Source organism: Pan troglodytes, chromosome 1 (genome assembly GCF_028858775.2).
Source record: "Pan troglodytes isolate AG18354 chromosome 1, NHGRI_mPanTro3-v2.0_pri, whole genome shotgun sequence".
Classification (NCBI taxonomy): domain Eukaryota; kingdom Metazoa; phylum Chordata; class Mammalia; order Primates; family Hominidae; genus Pan; species Pan troglodytes.
Genome location: NC_072398.2, coordinates 163751793 through 163777500, shown reverse-complemented (window position 1 = coordinate 163777500; position 25708 = coordinate 163751793). Strand labels below are relative to the sequence as shown.

General features: G+C 40.5%; 1 protein-coding gene across 6 annotated transcripts in view; it reads left to right on the top strand.

Moving 5' to 3' along the window:
- IL23R (interleukin 23 receptor) overlaps window positions 1-25708 on the top strand; it is a 166565-nt gene that overhangs the window by 70954 nt on the left and 69903 nt on the right. For all 6 annotated transcript variants that reach the window (XR_010153578.1, XR_010153579.1, XR_010153580.1 and 3 more), the window contains exon 7: window positions 9584-9740. Coding sequence is in view for 3 of the 6 variants with exons in the window: in XM_016920445.4 (XP_016775934.3) it covers window positions 9584-9740 (157 nt within the window). In the remaining 3 variants the exon portion in view is untranslated. The remainder of the gene's footprint in view (window positions 1-9583; window positions 9741-25708) is intronic.

Here is a 25708-nt window from a genome sequence, read left to right as displayed (position 1 = left end):
CAGTGATCATGGATAAAAAATTTAAGTATTCTGTGCTGAAATTTGACAGGCATCCAGGGAAACAAAAATTGTTCGGAAAGGAGAACTAAGATTTATGAATGTTTCTTTTTAAGTGAAAAGTGTATAGTTCAGAGTGTAATATTTATTACCAGTATAGGCCTGAGTCTTAGGTGAGCTTAAAGATGATGATAATCCGAGTAAAGATGAGTTTAAAAAAGTGAACGTCTAGAGAAACAAACTAACCATCCTTAAATGCCAAGGTTAAATTATCTAGTGTCTTAAGAAAGGCATAGCTGCAAGGTTCATTAATAAAGTCACATCAGATAACAGCACCTGGGAACAACGTAATAAAACTCAGTAATTTCAGCTGTGGAGGAACACTAGCCTGATTTAGGAAGAAGTTCCAATTCTGATATATTTTAAAAGAAATGCTATTTGATTATTTTTAAGTGTAACAAACTGCCATTTAGTCCAAATAATTAAGAAATAGTTTCTGGCCTTTTTTTTCCCCTTCCGATACTTTTTTAAGGTTTTTTTTTTAGAGATAGACTCTCACTTCATCACCCAGGCTGAAGTTCAGTGGTGCAATCATAGCTCACTGCAGCCACAACCTCTTGGGCTCAAGTGATCCTCCTGCCTTAGCCTCCCAAGTAGCTGGGACTACAGTCACTCATCACTATGCCTGGCTAATTTATTTTTATTTTTATTTTTTTGTAGATTCTTGCCATGTTGCCCAGGCCGGTCTTGAACTAGCCTCAAATAATCCTCCCCCTGGCTTTCTTGTCAGCCTCCCAAAGTGCTAGGATTACAAGCATGAGCCACAGCACCTGGCCTGGCTTTTCTTAATTAACAGTTATGTATCAGCTGTGAAATTACCAGTTTTCAGAGCGTTAAATAAAGTGATATGTATTTAACACTAAAATACATTAAACATAACTTAATTTTTCTTTGGTGCTAAGCATGATTCCAAATCCTTTTACTGTTTAAGACTGATTCTGAGTATCGGTTTTGCTATAGAGTAATATATCTTAAAAGTATCAAGAAGATGGGGGCAAAACTATACTAATTTTATTATATACCCTAAAAATTACTCATTAAAAGTAAATTCCTTACGTCAACTTGTTTACCTTTGTTCACTCAAATCATAAATGTGAACTTTATGGTTGTTTGCATACACTTAAATGGGATCCACATTCTGCATCATTTGATTGATAATCAAGTGAAGATCCTGCTGAATTCCTTTTGCATATGCAGAATTTAGATTAAATTTCAAAACAACACAAATACAATTCTCAAGTCTTAGATTCTGAATTAATGGGGTTTTATCCTAATAAGACACCTGGGGTCCTTGTATAGTATCACAGTCATAGAATGATATTAAAGAATACTGAGTTTCTTAGGCTGGGTGCAGTGGCTCATGCCTGTAATCCCAGCACTTTGGGAGGCCAAGGCAGGCGGATCACCTGAGCTCAGGGATTGAAGACCAGACTGGCCATCATGGCAAAACCCCGTCTCTACTGAAAATACAAAAAATTTAGCCAAGCCTGGTGGTGTGTGCCTGTAATCCCAGCTACTCAGAAGGCTGAGGCAAGAGAATCACTTGAATCTGGGAGGTGGAGGTTGCAACGAGCCAAGATGGAGCCACTGCACTCCAGCCTGGGTGACAGAGTGACTCTGTCTCCAGAGGAAAAAAAAAAAAGGATACCAAATCCTCTTACTTCATGTAAATAGGAGTATGTAATAGACTAGAAAAAGTGTTTAGAAAATAGAAAGGAATTATATTATCAGTGTCTCTGAATAAGTTTTCAGAAGCCAACTGTTTTCTGGTTGAAACTCTTATTCTCTGCTCCCCCTGGTGGTGCTACATAGGCCATCTTGGTAACAGGTACATTTGAGCTCACTTTTCAAAACCTTCTCTTTATCAGAAGTGGCAAATAGAGTAGAAAGAATATTTGTTATCTCATATGCTCTTCATAACAATCCTTTGTGATAGGTAGTATTAGCTCCATTATATAAATAGGGAAATAGAGTTTGAAAGAGGTCAAGCCAGATTTTTTTGAACTTATACCGTCAGTAACTAAGTGCCTCTCACAGACTCTACATCACTTTAAAGACCAAATAAATATTTAGAAAATGAAAAGACAGGTTTCAATCCAAAGCCAGGTTCTGTCTCCTCCACCATTATTTTTTTCAGAAATTTTTTTAAACTCATGACTCCCTCAGTCAATCTACCACGTTTCCTTTAAACACAACCACTAACACAGAAAAAGTGAATTACCATTTCTATCCAGATCACTCAAGCCAAGTCACTGTAGCCAGAATGAAGCTTTGTTTACATTTGCTACTGTCAATTTCATCTGGGTCATGCATGAAGTGTTGTCTCTGCATGTCTGTAGGAAGACAGGAAAGTCAGAGTCAAGAGGAGTGGGAGGATACCAAAGATTACAGGTCTCTTCTACCACTTCAGCTCCGTGGTGGCATTGCCTCCATTAGATATTGCTGGAGGTGGGGGGTTTACTTCAAAGTGACAGGAAAGCCTTGTGGCCAAGAGCACAGGCTCTAGAGTTCAAAGCCTGGCTCTGCTACTTTCTAGTCATGCAATCTTTTTTTTTTTTTTTCCTTTTGAGACAGGGTCTTGCTCTACTGCCCAGGCTGGAGCGCAGTGGCACAATCTCAGCTCACTGCAGCCTTGACCTCCTGGACTCAAGCAATCCTCCTGCCTCAGTCTCCCAAGTAGCTGACCACAGGAGAGTGCCACCATGCCCAGCTAAATTTTAAAAATTTTTCTGTAGAGACAGGGTTGTGTCATGTTGCCCAGGCTAGTGTCAAGGTCTCTAACTGCTGAGCTCAAGCAACCATCCCGCCTCATCCTCCCAAAGTGCTGGTATTACAGGCACGAGCCACTGCTCCTGGCTGAGTCATGCAATCTTTCTTTTTTTTTTTTTTTTTCTTTTTAGACAGAGTCACTGTGTTGCCCAGGCTGGAGTGCAGTGGCGTGATCTTGGCTCACTGTAACCTCCGCTTCCTGGGTTCAAGCGATTCTCCTGACTCAGCCTCCCTAGTAGCTGGGATTACAGGCATCGGGCACCACGTCTGGCTTCTTTTTGTATTTTTAGTAGAGATGGGGTTTCACCACATTGGCCAGGCTGATCCCAAGTGATCTGCCCATCTCGGCCTCCCAAAATGCTGAGATCACAGGTGCGAGCCACTGCGCCCGGCCTAGTCATGCAATCTTGAGCATGTTTCTTATCTTCTCTGTGCCTCGTTATTCCCATACATAACATGGGGATAAGATAAGCACTTATATCATGTGTTTGTTGCGGGAAAGGGGATCCAATGATGTAAGAAGTTAGCTACAAGCCTGGAATAGCATAATTGTTCACTAAATGCTAGCTAGTAATGTTACTCTCTAGCCTCTAGGGGAGCCATGCAGCAGGGATAGTAGAGCAAAGGAATCCACCTGAAAGTCACGGTATTGAGGGTGCTTTTCAGCCCCTTTAACTAAGGTACATACAGACGGTGAAGTATCTAAGGGAATTAGGCTGACGAGGCAAGGAGAATATGTGCCACGCAGCAGTCCATGTTTCAGGCAATGATGGATGGCATATATGATGGTGGTCCCATAAACTTATCATGCAGCTGAAAAATTTCTGTCACCTAGTGATTTATATTACAATTGCCTGCAGGATTCAGTACAGTAACATGCTTTATAGGTTTGTAGCCTAGAAGCAATAGGCTATACCATATAGCCTAGGTGTGTAGTAGGCTATACCACCCAGGTTTGTGTAATTACAATCTATGATGTTCGTACAATGATGAAATCGCTTAACGATGCATTTCTCAGAATGTATCCCTGTCGTTAAGTGACACATGACTCTAGTTATCTCTTGAAAGATGGTTCCAGGTCAAAGCTTCAGATTTTGTCTCTGGAGACACAGCTGCCTCTGGGAGAACATTTACAAACATCTTGCTCCCACCTCATTTACCTCTCTCCCTTCTGAATTCCCTAGAAGTCTAGCTTAGACCAGGTTGGAATATATACAGATTTTAGTAAAGGCTCAGAGATAGCAAGAAGAAAATAAATCTCAGCTGGGAGGGGTGATACAAGCCTATATTCAGCTACCTGAGAGACTGAGGCAGGAAGATCACTTGAGCCAGGGTTTTGAGGCTGTAATGCACTATGATCCCACCAGGGATAGCCACTGCACTGCAGCCGGGGCAATATAGTGAGACCCCCATCTCTATAAAAAGAAAGAAAATAAACATCTCAGAGAAAAACCACCTACTATGTAATCTTTATTACAAAATATAACTAGCTTTTCAAAGTTGGTTTGAGACCTGTCTTTTCATTTTCTAAATATTTATGTGGTCTTTAAAGTGATGTAGAGTCTGTGAGAGGCACTCAGTTACTGACGGTATAAGTTCAAAAAAATCTGGCTTGACCTCTTTCAAACTCTGTTTCCCTATTTATATAATGGAGCTAATACTACCTGCCACAAAGGATTGTTATGAAGACCATATGAGATAACAAATATTCTTTCAGTTCCATTTGCCACTTCTGACAAAGAGAAGGTTTTGAAAAGTGAGCTCAAATGTACCTGTTACCAAGATGGCCTCTGTAGCACCACCAGGGGGAGCAGAGAATGAGAGTTTCAACTAGAAAACAGTTGGTTTCTGAAAACTTATTCAGAGACACTGGTAATATAATTCCTTTCTATTTTCTAAACATTTTTCTAGTCTATTACATACTCCTATTTACATGAAATAAGAGGGATTGGTATATCGGCTATCTACTGCTACAATTGAGGGAAGAGAGAGACCCTCTCATATTGTTTTATACTCAGTACCTGTTTTAAGAAAAAACAACAAGGAAGTAAAAGCAAAGACAGGCAACCCAGCACCAGGCCCGAAACCAGGACTGGGCCTGCCTGGCCAAAACCCAGTAGTTAAAAATCAACTCATAACTTAGAAAGCGATGTTATTCATAGATTCCAGACATTGTATAGAAGAACATTGTGAAACTCCCTGCCCTGTTTTGTTTCTCTCTGACCACTGGTGCATGCAGCCTCTGTCACGTACCGCCTGCTTGCTCAAATCAATCACGACCCTTTCATGTGAAATCTTTAGTGTTGTGAGCCCTTTAAAAGGACAGAAATTGTGCATTCGGGGAGCTCGGATTTTAAGGCGGTAGATTGCCGATGCTCCCAGCTGAATAAAGCCCTTCCTTCTACAACTCGGTGTCTGAGAGGTTTTGTCTGCGGCTCATCCTGCTACACAATAATGTGTAACAAACTGCCACAAAAGCTGAAGGGACATATAACAATAAACATTTATTTCTCAATGTCAGTGGGGCCCAGCTGGTCTAAGGTGAGCTTTGCTGGAATTGGGCATGTGTTTGCAGCTCAGCTGGCTCACTCCTATGTCTTTGCATGAGCTCTCCTCTACATGTCTCCTGGTCCTCTTTCTGCCATCAACAGGCTAGCCTGGGCATGTCCTTATGGTGATGGCAGAGGGCAAGAGTACCTAAGGCCCAATCTCTCCAGTGTCTTTCAATCCTCTGCCTATATCAGGCTTACCAATGTCTGTTGGCTGAAAGCAAGCTACATGGACAAACCAGAGCCAGAATGGGAGAATGTTCAAAGCTACATGGTAAAGGGCCAGGATATAGGGCTGGGAAATTACCTGGGCATTATTGCAATCCACCTCAAAATGTCATCAAGGCTCTCCACCTGCTGCTGGAACCAGTTCGTGTGAGGAGAGGAAGATGGTAGCATCTTTCCAAACAATAAAGACCAAGAAACTTGGCAGTCTTCATCCTACTCTAGCATTTGACACTGTTGACCACCTTGTCCTGAAAATGTCTCTCCTCTTGGTTTTCCCATTTCAAGAATGTGTTAGTCTTCTATCAAGATTTCTGGATGCCCTTTCCTTTGTAAATTATTTTTTCTGCCAATTCCCTAAACATTGACATTCCCTTCATACCTACCATCTCACTGTCTCCTCTCTTTCTTACTCCTTTCACCTATTCCCAAGGCCTCAGCTACACCTGTATGTAGGCTAGAACCTGGAGCCCTCCCAACTCTCATGAAAGTCAGACCTATATTTCTAACTATTTGTTTGTATCTTTATGGGCTGTCTCCTAGGCCCCTCAAATTCATGTCAAAAATTGAGCTCCCAGTTGCCAACGGCAATCCACACCTACTTCCGTATACTCTGTTTCAGGGCATTTGCCACATTGTATATACTTGCCTGTTTACACTTCTATTTCTCTACTCTTTAACTGTGAACTCATGGAAGGCAGAGATGTGCCATGATCATTTTTTGCATCTCCATTGATTTTTATAATGTCAAGTTCATGTGGATAATATTTTGAAACATTAGCTATTACTATTATTATTATTTGTCTAATGGTGTCCAACTTTAGTGACAGAGGCAGGGAAATCTTAGCTATGTGTTCAAGTAAGTGGATTATTGGTGACTAATTTCTCTAATTAAGCTACACCAGGGCCTCAGCAAACTTTTTATTCAAGGGCCAAATGGTAAACATTTTAGGCTTTGCAGAACATAAGATTTCTGTCTCAACTACTCAACTCTGTGTTTGTAGCGTGAAAGCAGTCACAGACAATTATGTAAATGAATGGGCATAGTCTGTTCCAATTAAAATTTCATTTTTGGACACTGAAATTTGAATTTCACATAATTTCCATGCATCATGAAATAGTCTTTTTAAAAAAAAAATTTCTTTCAACCATTTAAAAGTGAGAAAACCATTCTTAACTTAGGCTGCACAAAACCAAGTATTTATTCTTTTCTTGAAAGGGCCGATAGAACAGCATACAGATAGCAAAGACAAATCCTTGGCTTCGGCATTTCCAAGTCTGAAGGTTGGTATAAGACAGAAAATGTGGAAAAATGTATGATTAGTCACAAATAAGTTTCCCCATCACCACCCCATTTCCCTCCTCTACCAAACACTAGATAAAAAGTACTTGGGCAGAAAGGGGAGGAGGTTGTAGGGTAAAGGGAGAAACCAAGGGTTTAGACACTGGTGGGTTACCAAGGACCCTCTCATCCAGTGCCATGTCCCATACTGATAGTTGGGGAAGGTAGGGATTATAGAACTCTAACTAGGTTGGAGATTTTTTCTTCCCTCCACCCAAGGATGTTCCCAGGAACTTATATTTAACATAAGAAAAGAGAGATCTCAAACTGAAGAACATTACGTTTCAATGACCCCTAACCTTCAGAGTTGCGGCTCTAAGTAGAAATGGACTTACTTCAAAATTTCTTGTACTCTTGAAATTATATTATTTACAGAGGCACTCAATGAAGTCCAGCTCTTTCAATGTTCATTTTAGCCTCCAAAGATATCATCCTGAGATATCAGGTTGTACTTGCAGGGCCCTAAGCAGCCACCTGGTTTGCCTCATGGTTTAAACAATCGATAACAGTTCCATAACATTCTTCTTACTATTTTGGAATTCTGGCTGTACTTTAGGGTATTTCTTTCCTTTAAGAGGACTTATCTATAAATGTAATGGCAGCAAACATATTGGAGACTAACAACTTCCTTACAAGAGACACTAATATGAAGCAGAGTGCATTTGAGAGTCAAATCTTTGGCACAGTAAGTAAAATTTCTCTAGATCCCAGGAGACCTCAGACACTCTCCAGTTATATTAACATTGCAGAAAATTTCCAGGGTCATGCATAGAGACATGGCTTATGGAAACTCTGAAAGATATCTTTCATGCAGAGTTTGAAAAATATCATTCAGAGTTTCCATAAGCCATGTCTCAATAGACAAAACTATTCTAGGGTAGATGACATCCCCCAAACAAATATTTTCACGAATTTTACATTTTCAGTGCATTGCAAGTTTTAAGGATTAATGTTAAGGTTGGGTTTTAAATGGAAGCATCCCTGAATGAGGTTGATACCTCATTCTTTTTTTTTTTTAATCTCAATCGTTGTAACTTTCTCTTTCATGAGTATCTGATAACTGCTTTCACCTAGTTGTTGCATAAATGCATTTCTAGACATATTGACATATTTTATGTCTGCCTTTCAATCATGCTTCACTTTTTCCAGTAAATCAGTTACTAGAACATACTGAAGATGCTGTACAAATGCCTTGGTTTCTTTCTGCCAACTGAAACAGCTTGTTTGGGGCTCATTTTTCATTACGTTTTATAGCAGGGTGTAGTGCTCCAGGGAAAAAAGGATTTTTGTGTTTATCCCTCAGCTATTTTCTTTATCCTCCATTGGATTTCTCAGTTCAACTTTCTTAATATTTTAATTTTTCTCTGACACATACACATATATATACATATATACATACATATATATATATACACATATATACATGTGTGTGTGTGTGTGTGTGTGTGTATATATATATATATGTATTATTGGGCCTTGTAGAATCTGCAGTAACCTGCAATGAGGACCAACTTACAGCTTAGCTCATAGGTATTTTTTTCTAAAAGTCACCATTAGCGAGTAAAATTATTTCATCATTCAGGAAGAATTATTGATCTAAATATCCAGCTGCAGGGGAGAGGGGAATTCAGACAATTGCTATCAGCTACCATTTCCCCACCCCATTAAAAGAGTATATTCCAAAATTAAGAATATATTCCAAAATTAAGGCTGGGTGTGGTGGCTCACTCCTGTAATCTCAACACTTTGGGAGGCCAAGGCAGAGGGATGACTTGTGCCCAGGAGACCAGCCTGGGCAATATAATGAGAACTTATCTCTACAGAAAAATGTAAAAATTATCCAATCATGGTAGTGCATGCCTGTAGTCCCAGCTACTTGGGAGGCTGAGGCAGGAGGATCACTTCAGCCCAGGAGGAGGTGGAGGTTGCAGTGAGCTATGATCGAGCCACTGCACTCCACAGTCCAGCCTGGGCAACAGAGTGGGACCCTATCTAGAAAAAAAATAAAATAAAAAAAAATATATACACACACACACACACATAAATAAATAAATATATATACACACATAAATAAATATATATTCACATATATATAATATCACATTTGGACTTTCTGGAGATTTGAGACAGTTGTCAAACATAAAGCAGTATGGGCTAGGCACGGTGGCTCACACCTGTAATCCCAGCACTTTGGGAGGCCAAGGTGGGCGGATCACTTGAGGTCAAAAATTCAAGACCAGCCTGGCCAACATGATGAAACCCCATCTTTACTAAAAATACAAAAAAGTAGCCAGGTGTTGTAGTGCATGACTGTAATCCCAGTTACTTGGGAGGCTGAGGCAGAAGAATCGCTTGAACCCGGGAGGCGGAGGTTGCAGTGAACCGAGATTGAGCCACCGCATTCCAGCCTGGGCAATAGAGCGAGACTCCATCTCAAAAAAAGCAGTGTGTATTTCAGTTTTAATGTATTTCAGAGACAGTATTTGATTATGTACGGCCATGTTTTATAGAAAGAACACTTTGTTTTCCTAGAGTCTAGAAGACAGCTTGGAACATAATAGGTGTTCCATACATTTCTGCTAAATAAAATAGTTGTTTTAAAAGCACACCACATTTTATTATTGTTACCCATCCATTTTAGGTTAAAGAATTTGACACCAATTTTACATATGTGCAACAGTCAGAATTCTACTTGGAGCCAAACATTAAGTACGTATTTCAAGTGAGATGTCAAGAAACAGGCAAAAGGTACTGGCAGCCTTGGAGTTCACCGTTTTTTCATAAAACACCTGAAACAGGTGAGTGTACTTATATATTTTATTCTCTTGGGCTTTTCTTTATATATCTTTTCTGCTGAGCACAGTGGCTCACACCTATAATTCCAGCACTTTGAGAGGCCAAGGCAGGAAGATTGCTTGAGCCTAGGAGTTCGAGACTGGCCTGGGCAACATAGTGAGACCCTAGTCTGTACAGAAAAATAATAATTATTATTAGCCTGGGTGGTAGAATGCATTTGTAGTCACAGCTACTTGGGAAGCTGAGGTAGTAGGATTGCGTGAGCCCAGGAGTTTGATGCTGCAGTGAGCTATGATCATCCCACTGCTCTCTAGCCTGGAGGAAAGACCAAGACCCTGTTTCCTAAAAAGTTTTAAACAGCCAGGTGCAGTGGCTTATGTCTGTAATCCCAGCACTTTGGGAGGCCAAGGTGGGTGGATTACCTTAGGTCAGGACTTCAAGACCTCCTCGGCCGACATGGTGAAACCCTGTCTCTCCTAAAAATACGAAAATTAGCTGGGCATGGTGGCAGGTGCCTGTAATCTCAGCTACTCGGAAGGCTGAGGCAGGAAAATTGCTTGAACCCAAGAAGTGGAGGTTGCAGTGAACTGAGATTGTACCACCGCACTCCAGCCTGGCCAAGAGAGAGCGACTTGGTCTCAAAATAATAATAATAATAATAATAATAATAATAATAATAATAAATAAGTTTAAAACAAAAACAAAATAAAGCTACAAGATATTTTTTTTCTCTTTACCTTTGACCAAAATTGACAAAACTATTCTAGGGCAGATGGTAACATTTAAATTGTCGTTTTGCTTTGATTTTCTTAAGGCTTACTACAATTTATATAATGGTTCTCAAACATTCCTGGGTATAAAAACCATCTGGGAGGCTGGGTACACTGGTTTACACCTGTAATCCCAGCACTTTGGGAGACCAAGGCAGAAAGATTGCTTGAGCCCAGGAGTTCAAGACCAGACTGGACAAGATAGGGAGACCCCATCTCTACCAAAAATACAAATAAAATTACCCAGGCATGGTGGCCCACGCCCATAGTCCCAGCTGCTTGGGGACTACAGGAAGAATTATTGATCTAAACAGGCTTCAATCATAGCTCACTGAAGCCTCTGCCTCCTGGGCTCAAGCAATCCTCCTGCCTCAGCCTCCCAAGTGGCTCAGACTACAGATGCGGTCCACCATGCTAGCTGAGGCAGGAGGATCACTTGAACCTGGGAGGTCGAGAATGCAGTGAGCCACGTTCATGCCACTGAACTCTAGCCTGGGTGACATCCTGGGCAATTGTGAGCCATACAATAAGCTAAGAACTTGTTTTGAAAAATATTATCTGGGTGTGGTGGCTCAAGCCTGTAATCCCAGCACTTTCAGAGGCGGAGGCAGTTGGATCACTTGAGCCCAGGAGCTTGAGACCAGCCTGGCCAACATGGCAATATCCCATCTCTACTGAAAATACAAAAATTAGCTGGGCATGGCGGTACATGCCTGTAATCCCAGCTATTCAGGAGTCTGAGGCAGGAAAATGGCTTGAACCCAGGAGACAGAGGTTGGAGTGAGCCGAGATCGCGCCACTGCACTCCAGCCTGGGCGACAGAGTGAGACTCCATCTCAGAAAATTTTATTAAGAACATATTCTCCTAAAAGAGACACAAAACAATCATATCAATAAACGTTATCTACTATATGTAAAGCAATCAGAAAGTTAAAACTCCTAAACACAGAATTCTCTTCTCCTCAACAGGATTTAGCTGATTTATTGTTTATCTTTAGATGTTTTCCTGCTTCTAATATTATTAGTTTAATTTTATATTCATTTATTCATGTCATTCAATAACATCTTAGCCAAATAGACTTCAGTTGAAGCACATAATAAGATGAATCTATTGTAATTGTAATAATACTCCTAATGGCCCCATCAACCTAAAGATGTCTCCCTACTGTAGGTACCTTATACACTAGATTTAACATTTTCTTTTCAGAACTGAAGGACTTTATTATAATCCCAGTATGAATAGTATCATTATTATAACATTCTGGAATTGTGTTTTATGTTTTCAAGGCACTTTGACATACATTATAAATATTGATGGCTGCCAAATTAGTAGAGGTAGCAAAGAGCATGACTTGCTGCAAAGCTCTTCTGGTATCTCCTACTGCCCAAATCTTAGAAATACTTTGGCCAGGTGCAGTGGCTCATGCCTGTAATCCCAGCACACTGGGAAATGGAGGCAGGTGGATTGCTTGAGCCTAGGAGTTCAAACCCAGCCTGGGCAATATAGTGAGACTCTGCTTCTATTTAAAAAAAATAAAAAAAAATAGAAATTAAAATTAAAAATGTTAAAATGAAGAAACAACTTATTAGGGAATCCTTTTCTCTTTCTTTCTTTCTTTCTTTCTCTCTCTCTCTTTCTTTCTTTCTTTTTTTTTTTTGACAGTCTTGCTCTTTTGCCCAGCCTGGAGTACAGTGGTGTGATCTCGGCTCACTGCAACCTCCACCTCCTGGGTTCAAGAGATTCTTGTGCCTCAGCCTACCGAGTAGCTGGGATTACAGGCACCCACCACTATGCCTGGCTAATTTTTGTATTTTTAATAGAGGCGGGGTTTCACCATGGTGGGCAGGCTGGTCTCGAACTCACGACCTCAGGTGATCCGCCCGCCTTGGCCTCCCAAAGTGCTGGGATTACACGGGTGAGCCATGGCACCCAGCCAGGGAATTACTTTCAGTATCAGTTCTCTTTTTTAAAAGTTAGTTTTTAATTGAAGGTATTCTGTCAAGTTGATACTGTTAACAATTCGTGGACTTTAAATGCCATTTTATAATAGTCAGAATTTAGTTGATAACCCTTTTTTTTAATGAACTCTATAACTGCCTAGCAAGATTATGCAAATTGATAACTACCATTTATCATTTACGAAGTACTACTGTGTATAAGCCTGTTTGATTATGATGTCAACCACATTTGGTAGTGTAATTAGCGCTACTTTACAAAAGCGGAAACTGGGCATGACTTACTAAATAGTACATTGCTGGTGGGTAATGACACCTAAACTATAACAAAACTTTTCTTATTCAAAATATTGAACTGCTTGGCTAGGTCAGTTGGTAGAGTATGAGGCTTTTAATCCCAGTGTGAAAATACTGTGCATTTTCCCCACCATCCCTCAGCAATTTCATTCTTTAATTTCAGGGAAGCAGAGGAGCAACTTACTTAAGTATTCTAAGTATAGGACTACAAATGTTCTTCTTTAAACATAAAAGTCTTGGCGAGGTGTGGTGGCTCATGCCTGTAACCCCAGCACTTTAAGAGGCCAAGGCGAGTGGATCACCTAAGGTCAGGAGTTTAAGACCACCCTGGCCAACATGGTGAAACCCCGTCTCTACTAAAAATACAAAAATTAACTGGGTGTGGTGGCAGGTGCCTGTAATCCTAGCTACTAGGGAGGCTGAGGCAGGAGAAACTCTTGAACTCGAGGGGCAGAGGTTGCAGTGAGCCAAGATCGTGCCACTGCACTGCAGCCTGGGTGACAGAGCGAGACTCTGTCTCTAAATAAATAAATAAATAAATAAAGTAAAATAAAGATAAAAGTCTTAAGCTTCAGGTAGAAGGAAATAGGAACACCACAGTTTAAATTTAACGTCTGTTTCCTAAGGAGAAAAATCACTTAAGAGACAAAAATACCAATTAAAATTAAGTATCCCTGAAAACTTGGATTTATTAAAGTTTAACATGTTAGCTAAGAGAAACCATAGACTGTTCTCTTGGTACAAATTCCCTTCTAAGACACATTACATGAGAAACAGTAAAAGTGTGTTAGGGAAAGTGCTCATGTTAAATCTCTTTGAAAATGTACCTTTTTTTCTGTGTGTAAAAGCAATGTAAGTTTATTGTAGTATGCAACCTAAAAACATCCACTATTTACATTTATTTAATTTAATACTAGTTTTTCCTATGCATTTTTTTAATGGTTGGGGCTATGATGTATATACTATTTTATATCCTGATTTTCTTACTTAATCTACCCTGTTAAGTTTTTAAAAACTGATTTCATGGCTGCACGGCATTCTTGTTTATGTATGTACTCTAATTTATTTAGGCATTTCCTACCTAAATAACATCTAGGTCATTTCCATTTTATCCATCATCAATAAACTTCTTTGCATAGCTTTGTATATAAATGGTCTTTATTCCTTTAGTTCTAAAGAAGAATTATTGCATCAAGAGTTAAGCACCTTTTAAGATGCTGATGTATGTTGTCGAACTGCTTTTTACCAAATCTTTAATATTGATTGCTTTTTAAAAAGGATCCTATGAAAAGACAGTCATTCACAAAATACTCATTTAGCCTCTACCATGTGCCAGGCATTTTTAGATCCTTGCAGAACCTCAGTGAGCAAAGGAGACAAAATTCCCTGCCTTGGACAAGTTTCCTTCTGGAGAAGACACACAGTAAAAATCAAGCATAATAATTACATAAATTACATTGCATCATACATAAAGATGTAAACAAAAGCAGTAAGAATCAGACTTCACAGCTGAAGTATGAATTGCCTCACAAATGAAAAAATAAAATGATATCATTTCTGTAATTATTTATTTAACCAACTTGTTTGATAATGAGGTTTTTTGGCCAGCCAAACTTTTCCAGTGCTTAAAGGTTTATTTATGAAGAAACACAGCCCAAGCAGTAATGCCTCTTCCAAGCAGGACTTTTCTGAATTAGTCTCTAAGATTCTGACATGTGTATTACTGAATTGATTCATCTCAATACAATGTGTTTGCAAAATTCTGCCCAGCTAAGACCAGAGGACAAATCCTGAAGTGGGTATGGCTTGTCCTGCAGCCTTGGCATTCTTATACTTTTCCGTTGCTTTCCCTCTGAATAGTGCCTGGCTTGGCCATTAAAAACCTGGTCTCAAAAATGAACCAAACCAATTCACTTATAATCAAGTTTAATGACTTATTCTCTTTTTCTTACTTAGAGTATTTAGACTTTAATAGGACAAACAAAGCCTTATACTGAAAAAGAAAATCAATCCTCCAGAATACCCATTTATTCTATCTGATATAATAGCAAGAGGCCAATTAACAGACTGAATCCCAGGGTGACTTCAGGATAATAAATAATAATAGCTAACATTTATTGGATGCTTACTAAGTGTTGGGCATTTTGATAAGCATTTTACATATGAATTGTTCTTTATTTATCACTGCAGCTCTATAAAAGGAGTATAATTATTATCCCAGTTGCACAGATGAAACCATATGGCCCAAGCAGTTTTGTCAAACATTACAAGGCTGGTAAACAGTAGAGCCAGGGTCTAACTCAGGCTATGGGATTCCAGCACCCATGTTATTTATAGCTCTGCTAGTCTCCTTCCTAAGAGACCTAGGAGGGTCCTGCATCCACCTGTGAAACAAAATCATTCTCTACACATTAGCTAGTAATAAAACTATGCCAACAGAGCTTCATTTCTAATGCAGTGTTTGTTATGGAAATGCAAACGCATGAGAAAAGAACCAGAAGATACTATTGACTACTGCTACTTTGGCTTGAATACAAGATGTGGAAGCAGATTTGCGGTAGATGATGAGAATGAAACCATAGTACTATAGGAGGTTTCTGATAGGATAGGTAAGGAAGGGGCAGTCTGAGATGAGGATAAAGGATAGGTAAAAAAGGCAGCCTTAGCCAAGACAGGACCATCATGGGCAATTCATCATGTGCTTTACCAGCTAATTATGGGCTATCTAGAAAGCACTGTTTCTCATAGTAGGGTCTGTGGACAATCTACATTAAGAATGCTTGGGCACTTTTTTTTTTTTTTTTTTGATACAGTCTCGCTCTGTCACCCAGGCTAGAGTGTAGTGCACCATCTCAGATCACTGCAACCTCCGCCTCCTGGGTTCAAACAATTCTCCTGCCTCAGCCTCTCAAGTAGCTGGGACTACAGACATCCACCACACCTGGCTATTTTTTTTTTGCATTTTTAGTAGAGACAGGGTTTCGTCATGTTGGCCAGGCTGGTCTCGAACTCCTGACCTCAAATGATCCCCCTGCCTTGGCCTCCCAGAGTGCTGGGATTACAAGCACGAGCCACTGTGCCTGGCCTGAATGCTTGGGCACTTCTTAAAGTACAGATTCCTGAGCCCTTTGCCAAGCGATACTTCTGCAGTGAAGCATAAAATCCATTGCTGTAGAGGTCAGACACACTCTTTAAGAGAAGGAAGTGTCATCATAAAAGACAACATAGGGAATGGACAGAAAATATGGACAGAAAGGTGGTGTGGATATGATTGCCCAAGCCATTGAAACGGGAGAGTTCCCTGACTCCTGTCGCATATCATGTGGCTCATCTATTCTGCCAAGGCACATGCTCAAACCCATTACGGGAGGGGGAGCACACAGATGGACAGGTGCGCAGGAGCTGGGGTGAGCACCGTGGGGCTCCAGCCCCACAGTAGCATCTAGGGGTGGATGCCTGTGACTCCCAAAGCCCAAGTGGGAATGTGATACAGTGCACTATTTTAGCTTTGCTGTCTGCAGACAGCTTAACTGTTAACCAGCTCAGTGCCCTCTTGGTACCCAGGTCCTTGTCCAGTGTCCAGGAAGAATCAGGTCACACACAGATTTGAAGGATGAATGTGGGGGTTTTATTGAGTGGTGGAGGTGGCTCTTAGTGGGATAGATAGGGAGCTGGAAGGGGGATAGAGTGGGAAGATGATCTTCCCCTGGAGTTGGCTGTCCAGCGGCCGATCTCTTCTCTGATCGTCCCCAGGGGAACTTCTCTCAGCATTCAGATGCTCCTTTTCTTCTCTCCCTCTCTGCTGAGCCATTCTGCCATTCTTCTGCTCTTCTATTTATCTCTCTGTCTGCTTCTGGAACCTGGGGTCTGGAGTTTATGTGGGTACAGGATAGCGGGGCATAGCAGGCCAAAAGGCAACTTTTGAGCACGAAAACAAGAATGCCTGCTTCTATTTAGGGCTGCGGGTTTCCAAGCTTGAGGGTGGGACCTCTGCCAGGGAACCACCCTCATTTATTCAGTATTTTCCTGTTTGCTGTTTGTATCACCATCGCCTTAGTAGTAGTGGTTTGGGGGACAGAAAAGGGTGGGCATGTGAGAATCTTAGGCCATTATCTCTAGTACTATCTGGTCACCTCTCTGTTTCCTATTTCTCCTGAGTCACTGACCACCCCAGCCCACCTGGGCATTACAGGAACCCCCCAAAGCACAGGATATAGGACTGTTGTCATAATTAACCATCACATCACACATGACCCTCTTCTGCCTAGAACTCACCCTGTCTCTGGATGTGAGGTTTCAGCTGAGATTATGAGAACCGCTGAGAGCTGCCGAAGTTAGAGCTTCTGATCCACCAACCTTGATAGGCACTGTTATCCTGGGGTCTTTCAGCAGTGCGGAAAGAGCCCCAAAGGGGAAAAGACAATTTGTCATTGTAGAAAACCAACACTGAAAATGTATAAGTCAGTAGTCTAAATTTGCTACTACTGACTTAAAAAAGCTGAAACAACAATGGCTAGCCAGGAATCTTTTTCAATTCTGCATTGTAATATAGATCCCTTTTTAATGAAGAAAAGACACAGGTTCTATAATCCTTTTAATAACAGGTTAAAGGCCTGAGGGAAGGGCAGCCACATTTCATGATGACTAATTCACTTGCTTGAATTGCTGCTTGCCATAGAAAAGTTTCCCAGAGAACTCATATTACTCTTTTTTTTTTTTTTGACTGTTTTCCAGAGGAAGGCAAGTATGAGCAAGATATTAAACAACATTTTGCTTTCCTCTCACAAAACATTATTGGTTGTTGCACTACCAGTGACTCCTTGAAGATGCTCATTAATTTTTCAGGTTTTTAAGTGGCTAAAAGGGAAAAAGCAAATATTATGTTAATGGAACTAAATATCAGTGCTATTAAATATAATGCAAATTAGATGATGGCACACAGAATGTATTTTTCAAACATTTTATTATGTGTAATTAGAGATTTGTGAATTGTCCACATAGAGATGGGTTCTGAACTTGTAGACTCTATTGGTTACTAACCCATGTTAAACAGACACGGTGTTTCTTGAAATTCTAATCACTTTCGACTTTTCATTTGGGTTTAACTTTCTTCAGGTCCTGCCTCTGATAAACCACCAAGTTTCTGCAGAATAGGAAACAATTCAGAAGAGTTCCATAATCTCCCTGAAGTTTGCAACCTATTACTACAGAACAAAGATCTTTCTTTCTCTTTCTTTCTTTCTTTCTTTCTCTTTCTTTCCTTCCTTTCTTTCTTTCTTTCTTTCTCTCTCTCTTTCTTTCTTTCTTTTTCCTTCCTTCCTTGCTTCCTTCCTTCCTTCCTCCCTTCTTTTTTAGACAGGGTCTCTCTCTGTCACCCAGGCTGGAGTGCAGTGGTGTGATCTCAGCTCATAAGATCTGGGCTCAAACAATCCTCTCACCTTGGCCTTTCAAGTACCTGGAACTACAGGCATGCACCACCATGCCCAGCTAATTTTTTTTCTTCCTTTTTTTTTTTTTTTTTGTAGAGACAGGGTTTCACCATGTTTGCCAAGTTGGTCTTGAACTCCTGGACTCAAGAACTCTGCCCACCTTGGCCTCCCAAAGTGCTGGGCTTACAGGCAGGAGCCACCATGCCTGGCCTATGATTATGCTTTTTCTTGAAGTCATCATCTTCTATATTAGTTTCCTATTACTACTGTCACAAATCATCACAAACTTGATAGCTTAAAACAACATGAATTTATTATCTTATAGTTCTGGAGGTGAGAAATCCAAAATCACAACCACTGGGCTGAAATCAGGGTGTCAATAGGGTTATGTTCCTTCTGGAGGCTACAGGACAGAATCAGTTTCATTGCTTTTTCTATATTCTAGAGGCTGCCTACATTCCTCAGCTCATGGCTCCATCCTTCATTTTCAAAGCCAGAAACATAGCATCTTCCAATCTCTTTCTCTGACTCTCAACCTTCTCCCTTCTGCTTATAAGAACTCTTGTGATTTTACCAGATCCACCCATGTAATCTAGGATAGCCACTTCCTCTCAATTCCTTTTTGCCTTATAAGGTAACTGAGTAGAAAGAACATACTCAATTTCTCTTGCTATATAGTACTTTCACAACACAGGTCACTTCTGTGACCTCTGATTACCAACATGTGTATGGGGATTTCTCCCCCTCAGCAACAAATTATCTGGCAGATTCTTTGAGGGACACCAGCTGGGTGTCCTCCAAGTCAATTCACTCTGGCACTATCTGCCTAGACATAGTGTCAGATCCTACAACTCCCACCTCAGATGCCAGTCTCAAGTAATAGGTGGTTACCTATACTTCCATCTGATTGGCTATAAATTAGAGTTTGTTTCCTGATCTTTTTTTCAGATTTGATCAATTTTCTAGGATGCCCCACAGAACTCGGGAAAACACTTATGATTACTGGTTTATGATAAACAGCATTACAAAGGATACAGTCGAACAGCCAGATGGAGGAGATGCAGTGGGCAAGGCATGTGGGGAGGGGCATGGAGCTTCCATAAGCTTTCCAGGTGCGTCACCTGCCAGGAACCTCCATGTGTTCAGCTATCCTGAAGCTCCTAGAACTTAGGCCTTTGGGTTTTTTTGGAGGCTTCATTACATAAGCATGATTGATTAAACCATTGGCCATTGGTGATCAACTTAATCTTCATCCCCTCTCCCCTCTGGGAGGTTGGGGATGGGTTGAAAAATCCCAACCTTCTAATCGTGCCTTGATCTTTCCTCTGAACAACCCCCATCCTGAAACTACATAGGGGCGGCCAGCCACTAGTCAGCTCATTAGCATACAAAATGACCGTTACCACTTTGGGCATTCTAAGGATTTTAGGACTTGTATGCCAGAAAACCAGGATGAAGACAAAATATGTACTTCGTAATATTATAGTAACCTGTTCACAGATTCCAGGGATTAGGACACGGACATCTTTATGATGCCATTATTTGTCCTACTACATCTCCCTACCTCCCCAACCACTACCACCAATTGCAGTTTTTACTAGTCAGGATGATTAGGTGTAAGCAAAATAAATCAAGGCTGGTTATCTTAAGCAGAAAGAGAATTATTAGAAAGGTAGCTGAAAATCAGTAGAAAGCCTGGCAAAATGGGCATGAACAGGATCCGAGTGAGAGCAGGACCCAGAACCACAGCCAAAATCACAGCCTAGGAAAAGTCTGGCGAGGACCCTGCAGCTGACGCTGATCACTGCCACTGCCTGCCCTGGTGCCACTGTCACTGTACCCTGGATACAGCTATGGTGCCCACATTGGATTCTAAGTGGTTTCTGGAAGCCCTATGTCAACGCTTCAACATTCACAGCCTGGGTGTTAGGGGAGGGGGCATCTGGTTGGTGAGGTTTAGGCCATTTGCTTGTAGCCCTACTGCCTCTCAGCTTTTTTAGGATGCCCACAAAGAAGTATATCCTAGTGCTGGGCAAATAAAACATGGCAAATGTCTGCTAGACTATACAGATTGGAAGATGCTATGCCTGGAGAGCAAGGGTGTACTTCCGAGGAATCTGTTGGCCACTGTGTAGACTTGGAAGCTGTCCATTCTTTCATGTAGAGTTTTGCTACACTTTGACATCAGACCTTCTCTGTATGGTCCTTGTCATTTAGGAAAATTTCCTGGGTGGCTACTGCTTTTTGCCTTTTCCTCCTCTTATTCTTTCTTTTTAACAATGTAACTGCCATATGTAGATTTCTTACCTTCTCCCTACATACCAAGTACCTAAAGCCCAGGAATATAAGAAGGAAGATAAACCCTTGAATATGTCTGTGTGTACCCTGCTACCCTTATATACACCGCTGACACTATAATCCACTAAATGATTCATTGCTTGACTTGTTTTTCAAGGTGTGGTAATGAGTTTGTTCTGACACACTGTTTTCCCTGCCCTGGGCTTCTGGTGCCTATTTGATATGTTGGCATTAGTTTTGCCTTGCTAATTGACATACTCAACTCTTTACCCTTGGCCCGATAATGTTGAATTCTGACCACAGAGCTAAACTGGCGTGGCTTCGAGAAATGGCACTTAAGTGCTGTGAAACAGCTGAATTATTAAAAGGAGATTCGAAAGAGAGAAACCAAAAGGAGGTATTTGTGTTTTGAGAAAAATAGGAGGGAGGGTGGGGGCGAATCTCCAATGATTTAAAAAAAAACACATCCTTTGTCTCCTTTAATATGACTCCTCTTTCTTGAATATCTAGAACCCCTGAAAGGTCCAGAAAAGTCCATGTGTCTGCTCTAATCAAAGCCTTTATGATGCAGGCCTTGGTTAGTGTGGCTTTGACATCAAGATTGGCAAGCGCAAAAGTAAATAAAGAAACCTTAGAGATGTCTATACCCTTTGGCTCAGTAATTCCTCTTGTAGAGATCTGGCCTTAAGAAATAATCAGTGGAAGGAAATTTATGTACAATGATATACATCCAAAACCTAATTATAATAGTAAGAATTTGGAACCAGTCTAAAAGTTCAACAATAGCAATAATTAGTGCTTATTAAGGTTTTATTTGTGTAAAACATGGTACTAAGTACTTGATATGAACTGTCTCATCAAACCTCATGACCTCACTGCTTTTATCTAATTTTACAAATGAAGAAACTGAGTCACTGAGGGGTTAAGCAATTTGCCCAGGGCCATGGAACTCCATCTAGTAGAGCCAGGATTTGGACTGAGTTTCGTTTGAGTCTGCAGTTGATGTTTGAAACCACCTAGCTATACAGTTTCTCAATAGGGGTAAGATTGAATAAATACAGTAAAACATGATGAAACATTAACTAGCCATAGCATGATGTTTTGAACAATTTTTAATAAAATGAGGAAATTTTTATTAAGTAATATTGAATAAGGCTCGGTGTGGTGGCTCACACCTGTAATTCTAGCACTTTGGGAGGCCGAGGCAGGCAGATCACCTGAGGTCAGGAGTTTCAGACCAGCCTAGCCAACACAGCAAGACCTCATCTCTACTAAAAGTACAAAAATTAGCTGGGCGTGGTAGTGTGCACCTGTAATTCCAGCTACTCAGGAGGCTGAGGCTGGAGGATAGCTTGAGCCCAGGGGGCAGAGGTTACAGTGAGCCAAGATCACACCACTGCACTCTAGCTTGGGTGATGGTGTGAGACTCTGTCTCAAAAAAAAAAAATTGAATAAAAAAGGCAAGACAAAACATTTATAAAGAGTATGATCTCCACTAGGCTACCAACATACACAAAAGACTGTTAACATATTTTTTTAAATAATAGTTTCTAGTTTGCAAACAAATATAAAATTGTATTATCTTCTCCATACCCTTCTATACTTTTCAAGCATCCTGTAATTAGCATGTATTACTTGTGTAATAAAGGAAAGTAGTCAGTTTTAAGAAGAAAATAACTCTACGCTAGAAGATTTAAAGCATCAGTGCTAAATGGGTTAGCACAGTAGGGCTTGTGGGGTCCAGAGCCCCACAAGGCCAGGCAGCCCCAACACACCATGGCGAGTCCTCAGTGGAGCAATGCTAAGTCTCATCCTGGGAGAGGCTGCTTGCAGGGCTGACTCTGCCTCCCACCCTGAGCCATCCTGCTGTGGAAGTGAGGTTATTAATTTAATGAGATCAGTGACCAGCACAAACTACATGTCAGAACTGGATGGGAATTTCCACTCTTCACCCTCTACCTAGGTGACTTTGAGCAAGTTATTTATCCTTTCTACTCTTTTGTTTCCTTATCCGTATAATGAGGATAATAATATTGTCTGTGTGATTGGGTTGTTGTGAGGATTAAATGAGAGAAAACATGTAAAGTTTAGCATGTTACCTGTGACATAATTAATACTCATTAAATGGTCACTTTAAAAGGATGACAAAACACACTTTGCCCCATGGTTGATGATATGGTTTGGCTGTGTCTCCACCCAAATCTCATCTTGAATTGTAGTTCCCATAATCCCCATGAGTCGCGGGAGGTAATTGAATGGTGGGGGCAGTTGCAGTCATGCTGTTCGTGTGATAGTAAGTTCTCATGAGATATGATGGTTTTATAAGGGGCTTTTCCCCCTTTGCTTGGCACTTATCTGGCCTGTTGTCATGTAAGACATGCCTGTTTCCCCGATAACCACGATTATAAGTTTTCTGAGGCCTCCCCAGACATGTGGAACTGTGAGTCAATTAAAATTCTCTTCTTTATAAATTTCCCAGTTTTGTCCAGGTGCGGTGCCTCACACCTGTAATCGCAGCATTTTGGGAGGCTGAAGCAGGTGGATCACCTGAGGTCAGGAGTTCGAGACCAGTCTGACCAATATGGTGAAATCCATCTCTACTAAAAATTCCAAAAAAAAAAAAAAAAAAAAAAAAAAAGCCACACGTGGTGGCATGCTCCTGTTATCCCAGCTACTTGGGAGGTTGAGACGGGAGAATTGCTAGAACCCAGGAGGCAGAAGTTGCAGTGAGCCAGGATCATGCCACTGCACTCCAGCCTGGGCAACAGAGGGAGATTCTGTCTTTAAAAAAAAAAATCCGGTTTTGATTATGTCTTCATAGCAGTGTGAAAACAGACTAGTACGGTTGATGTAGAAAGAAGAGCTGAGGTGATGATTTGGCATCATCCTTAAAATACAGATGGAATACGTTATTGCTAAAACCAGGTCCCTTTGAGTGGATTTGATTAAACTAGCCTGGTATTTTGGTAGGCCAAAAAATATAGTTGTTATGCTTTAAATTTTGTCCAATAATAAGAAACCATATTTCTCGTTTGAGATCACTCTAAATTCCCACAGGCACATTGTCTTCTTGTAAGACTAAAGTTTGATGCCAGTGTGTACAAGTTATATAAAAATTCTTCCCAAATTAAAGATAATTTGGATTTTTTTTAGTATATTCAAGTATGTCCTGTGAGATTAATAGGCATAAGTTAATATTCTGTTGCAAGGATGGAACTGTCTCATTATGGACGTAACACCACAAACACCAAATACAGTAAGATATCATGAGGTTTTTTTTTTTTTTTTAGCAAATTAGGCAATGCACTGATGACAGAACTGATATAAAAAACAGTTTCCAGTCATAAAGGCTGTGTGTGTGTGTGTGTGTGAGATTCTGTGTTTGCGAATGCTTTTGTATGTTAAAATACTTGCAAATACCATAAAGCACTAATAGCAGGTGGATTAAAAGGATGGGATTAGGGATGGTTCTTTTTTTCTCCTTTTAATTTCTCCTGTTGAAAATTTTTCTGTACTTTAATTATCGCTTTTACAGTCAAAGATGTTAAGTATAATTTAAAAAGAAATGACGTAGCCACGTGGTGGCAGTATTCCATGAAGAATGTAATCTACATAGCTTTGTTTCAGTCCTATGTCTAACATTGGCTTGATTTCTTCTCTGACAATTTTGTTTATAAATTGTCTTATTTTAGATAACTGATTCCTTGTGAAATTTCCCTCTGAGGATTAAGCACCTCTTATAAGTGACTTTAATTTAATGCACCTGTTTGATTTGGAACTATGATAACAAATAGAATCTAAAGGAAGATTGTATTTATTCCCTGTTAGGGCTAATAAAACCCTAGTCAGATATGAAAATTGTTTTTATATGATGCAAATTAATAACTGAATGAAGTTTCATTGCCAATAACTACCTGTAGTTTATACAACAGAATTACATTAACCTGTATTAAAAGCCAACAATACCATATATTACTTTTAAATTAAAAATGCTAATTTTAAAATAATAAAAGTGAAAACAAAAATACTACAGCAGCATATGCTATAAGCCCATGATTTTGCTAAATTGAAAATTGTGTTACCTTTTAATGTAGTATTTTTACTCTTTTTTTTTTTTTTTTTTGAGATGGAGTCTTGTTCTGTTGCCCAGGTTGGAGTGCAGTGGTGTGATCTCAGCTCACTGCAACCTCTGCCTCCTGGGTTCAAGTGATTCTCCTGCCTCAGCCTCCCAAGTAGCTGGGACTATAGGCACCTGCCACCATGCCTGGCTAATTTTTGTATTTTTAGTAGAGATGGGGTTTCACCATATTGGCCAGGCTGATCTTGAACTCCTGACACCCCCATCAGCATCCCAAAGTGCTGGGATTACAGGCATGAGCCACTGCAACTGGCCAGTATTTTTATTCTTAAAATTTCAAAATAATGGAGATTCAGACGCCTGCCTGAGCTCCCTGCAAATGAACATTGGCCTGTAAAGATAGCACTTTAGATGAATAAACCTGACTGTTGGCCATCAGGGCATAACCTTGTTCCCTCAGAGTTTGGTGGAACCATATACCCATGGAGCAAAAGAGACTTAGCGAGGCATTGAGAAGCCAAAAAAAATTTCTGATTTGTCACAATTCCCGGTGAAACATTTTCCTCTTGCTGCAGAGAAGCCAGGACAAAAAACACAGGAAATAACTTTTGGCTTTTCTGATGTTTTCATCTTCTAAAATCCCTCACCCATTGTGCTCAGAAAACTACCCTCCTCACGCTTATGCCTGCACCCAGAGCAGCCTTTTTTCTTTTTTTTTGTGAAATGGAGTCTCCCTCTGTCACCCAGGCCGGAGTGCTATGGCACGATCTAGACTCACTGCAGCCTCCACCTCCCGGGTTCAAGTGATTCTCCTGTCTCAGCCTCCCAAGTAGCTGGTATTACAGGCATGCACCACCACACCCAGCTAATTTTTGTATTTTTAGTAGAAACAGGGTTTCACCATGTTGCCAGGCTGGTCTCAACTCCTGGCCTCAAGTGATCCACCTGCCTTGGCTTCCCAAAGTGCTGAGATTACAGGCATAAGCCACTGTGTCTGGCCAGACCAGCCTTTTTCAAAAATTTCTGAAGCCCCGTAGAAACCTTTTCATTGGAAATGTAGGACGCTTTTCTCAAAGACAGTCACATGGGCCACACTACTCCTTATACAAGCCTGTGATATCTCAGCCTCAAGTTGTGATTTC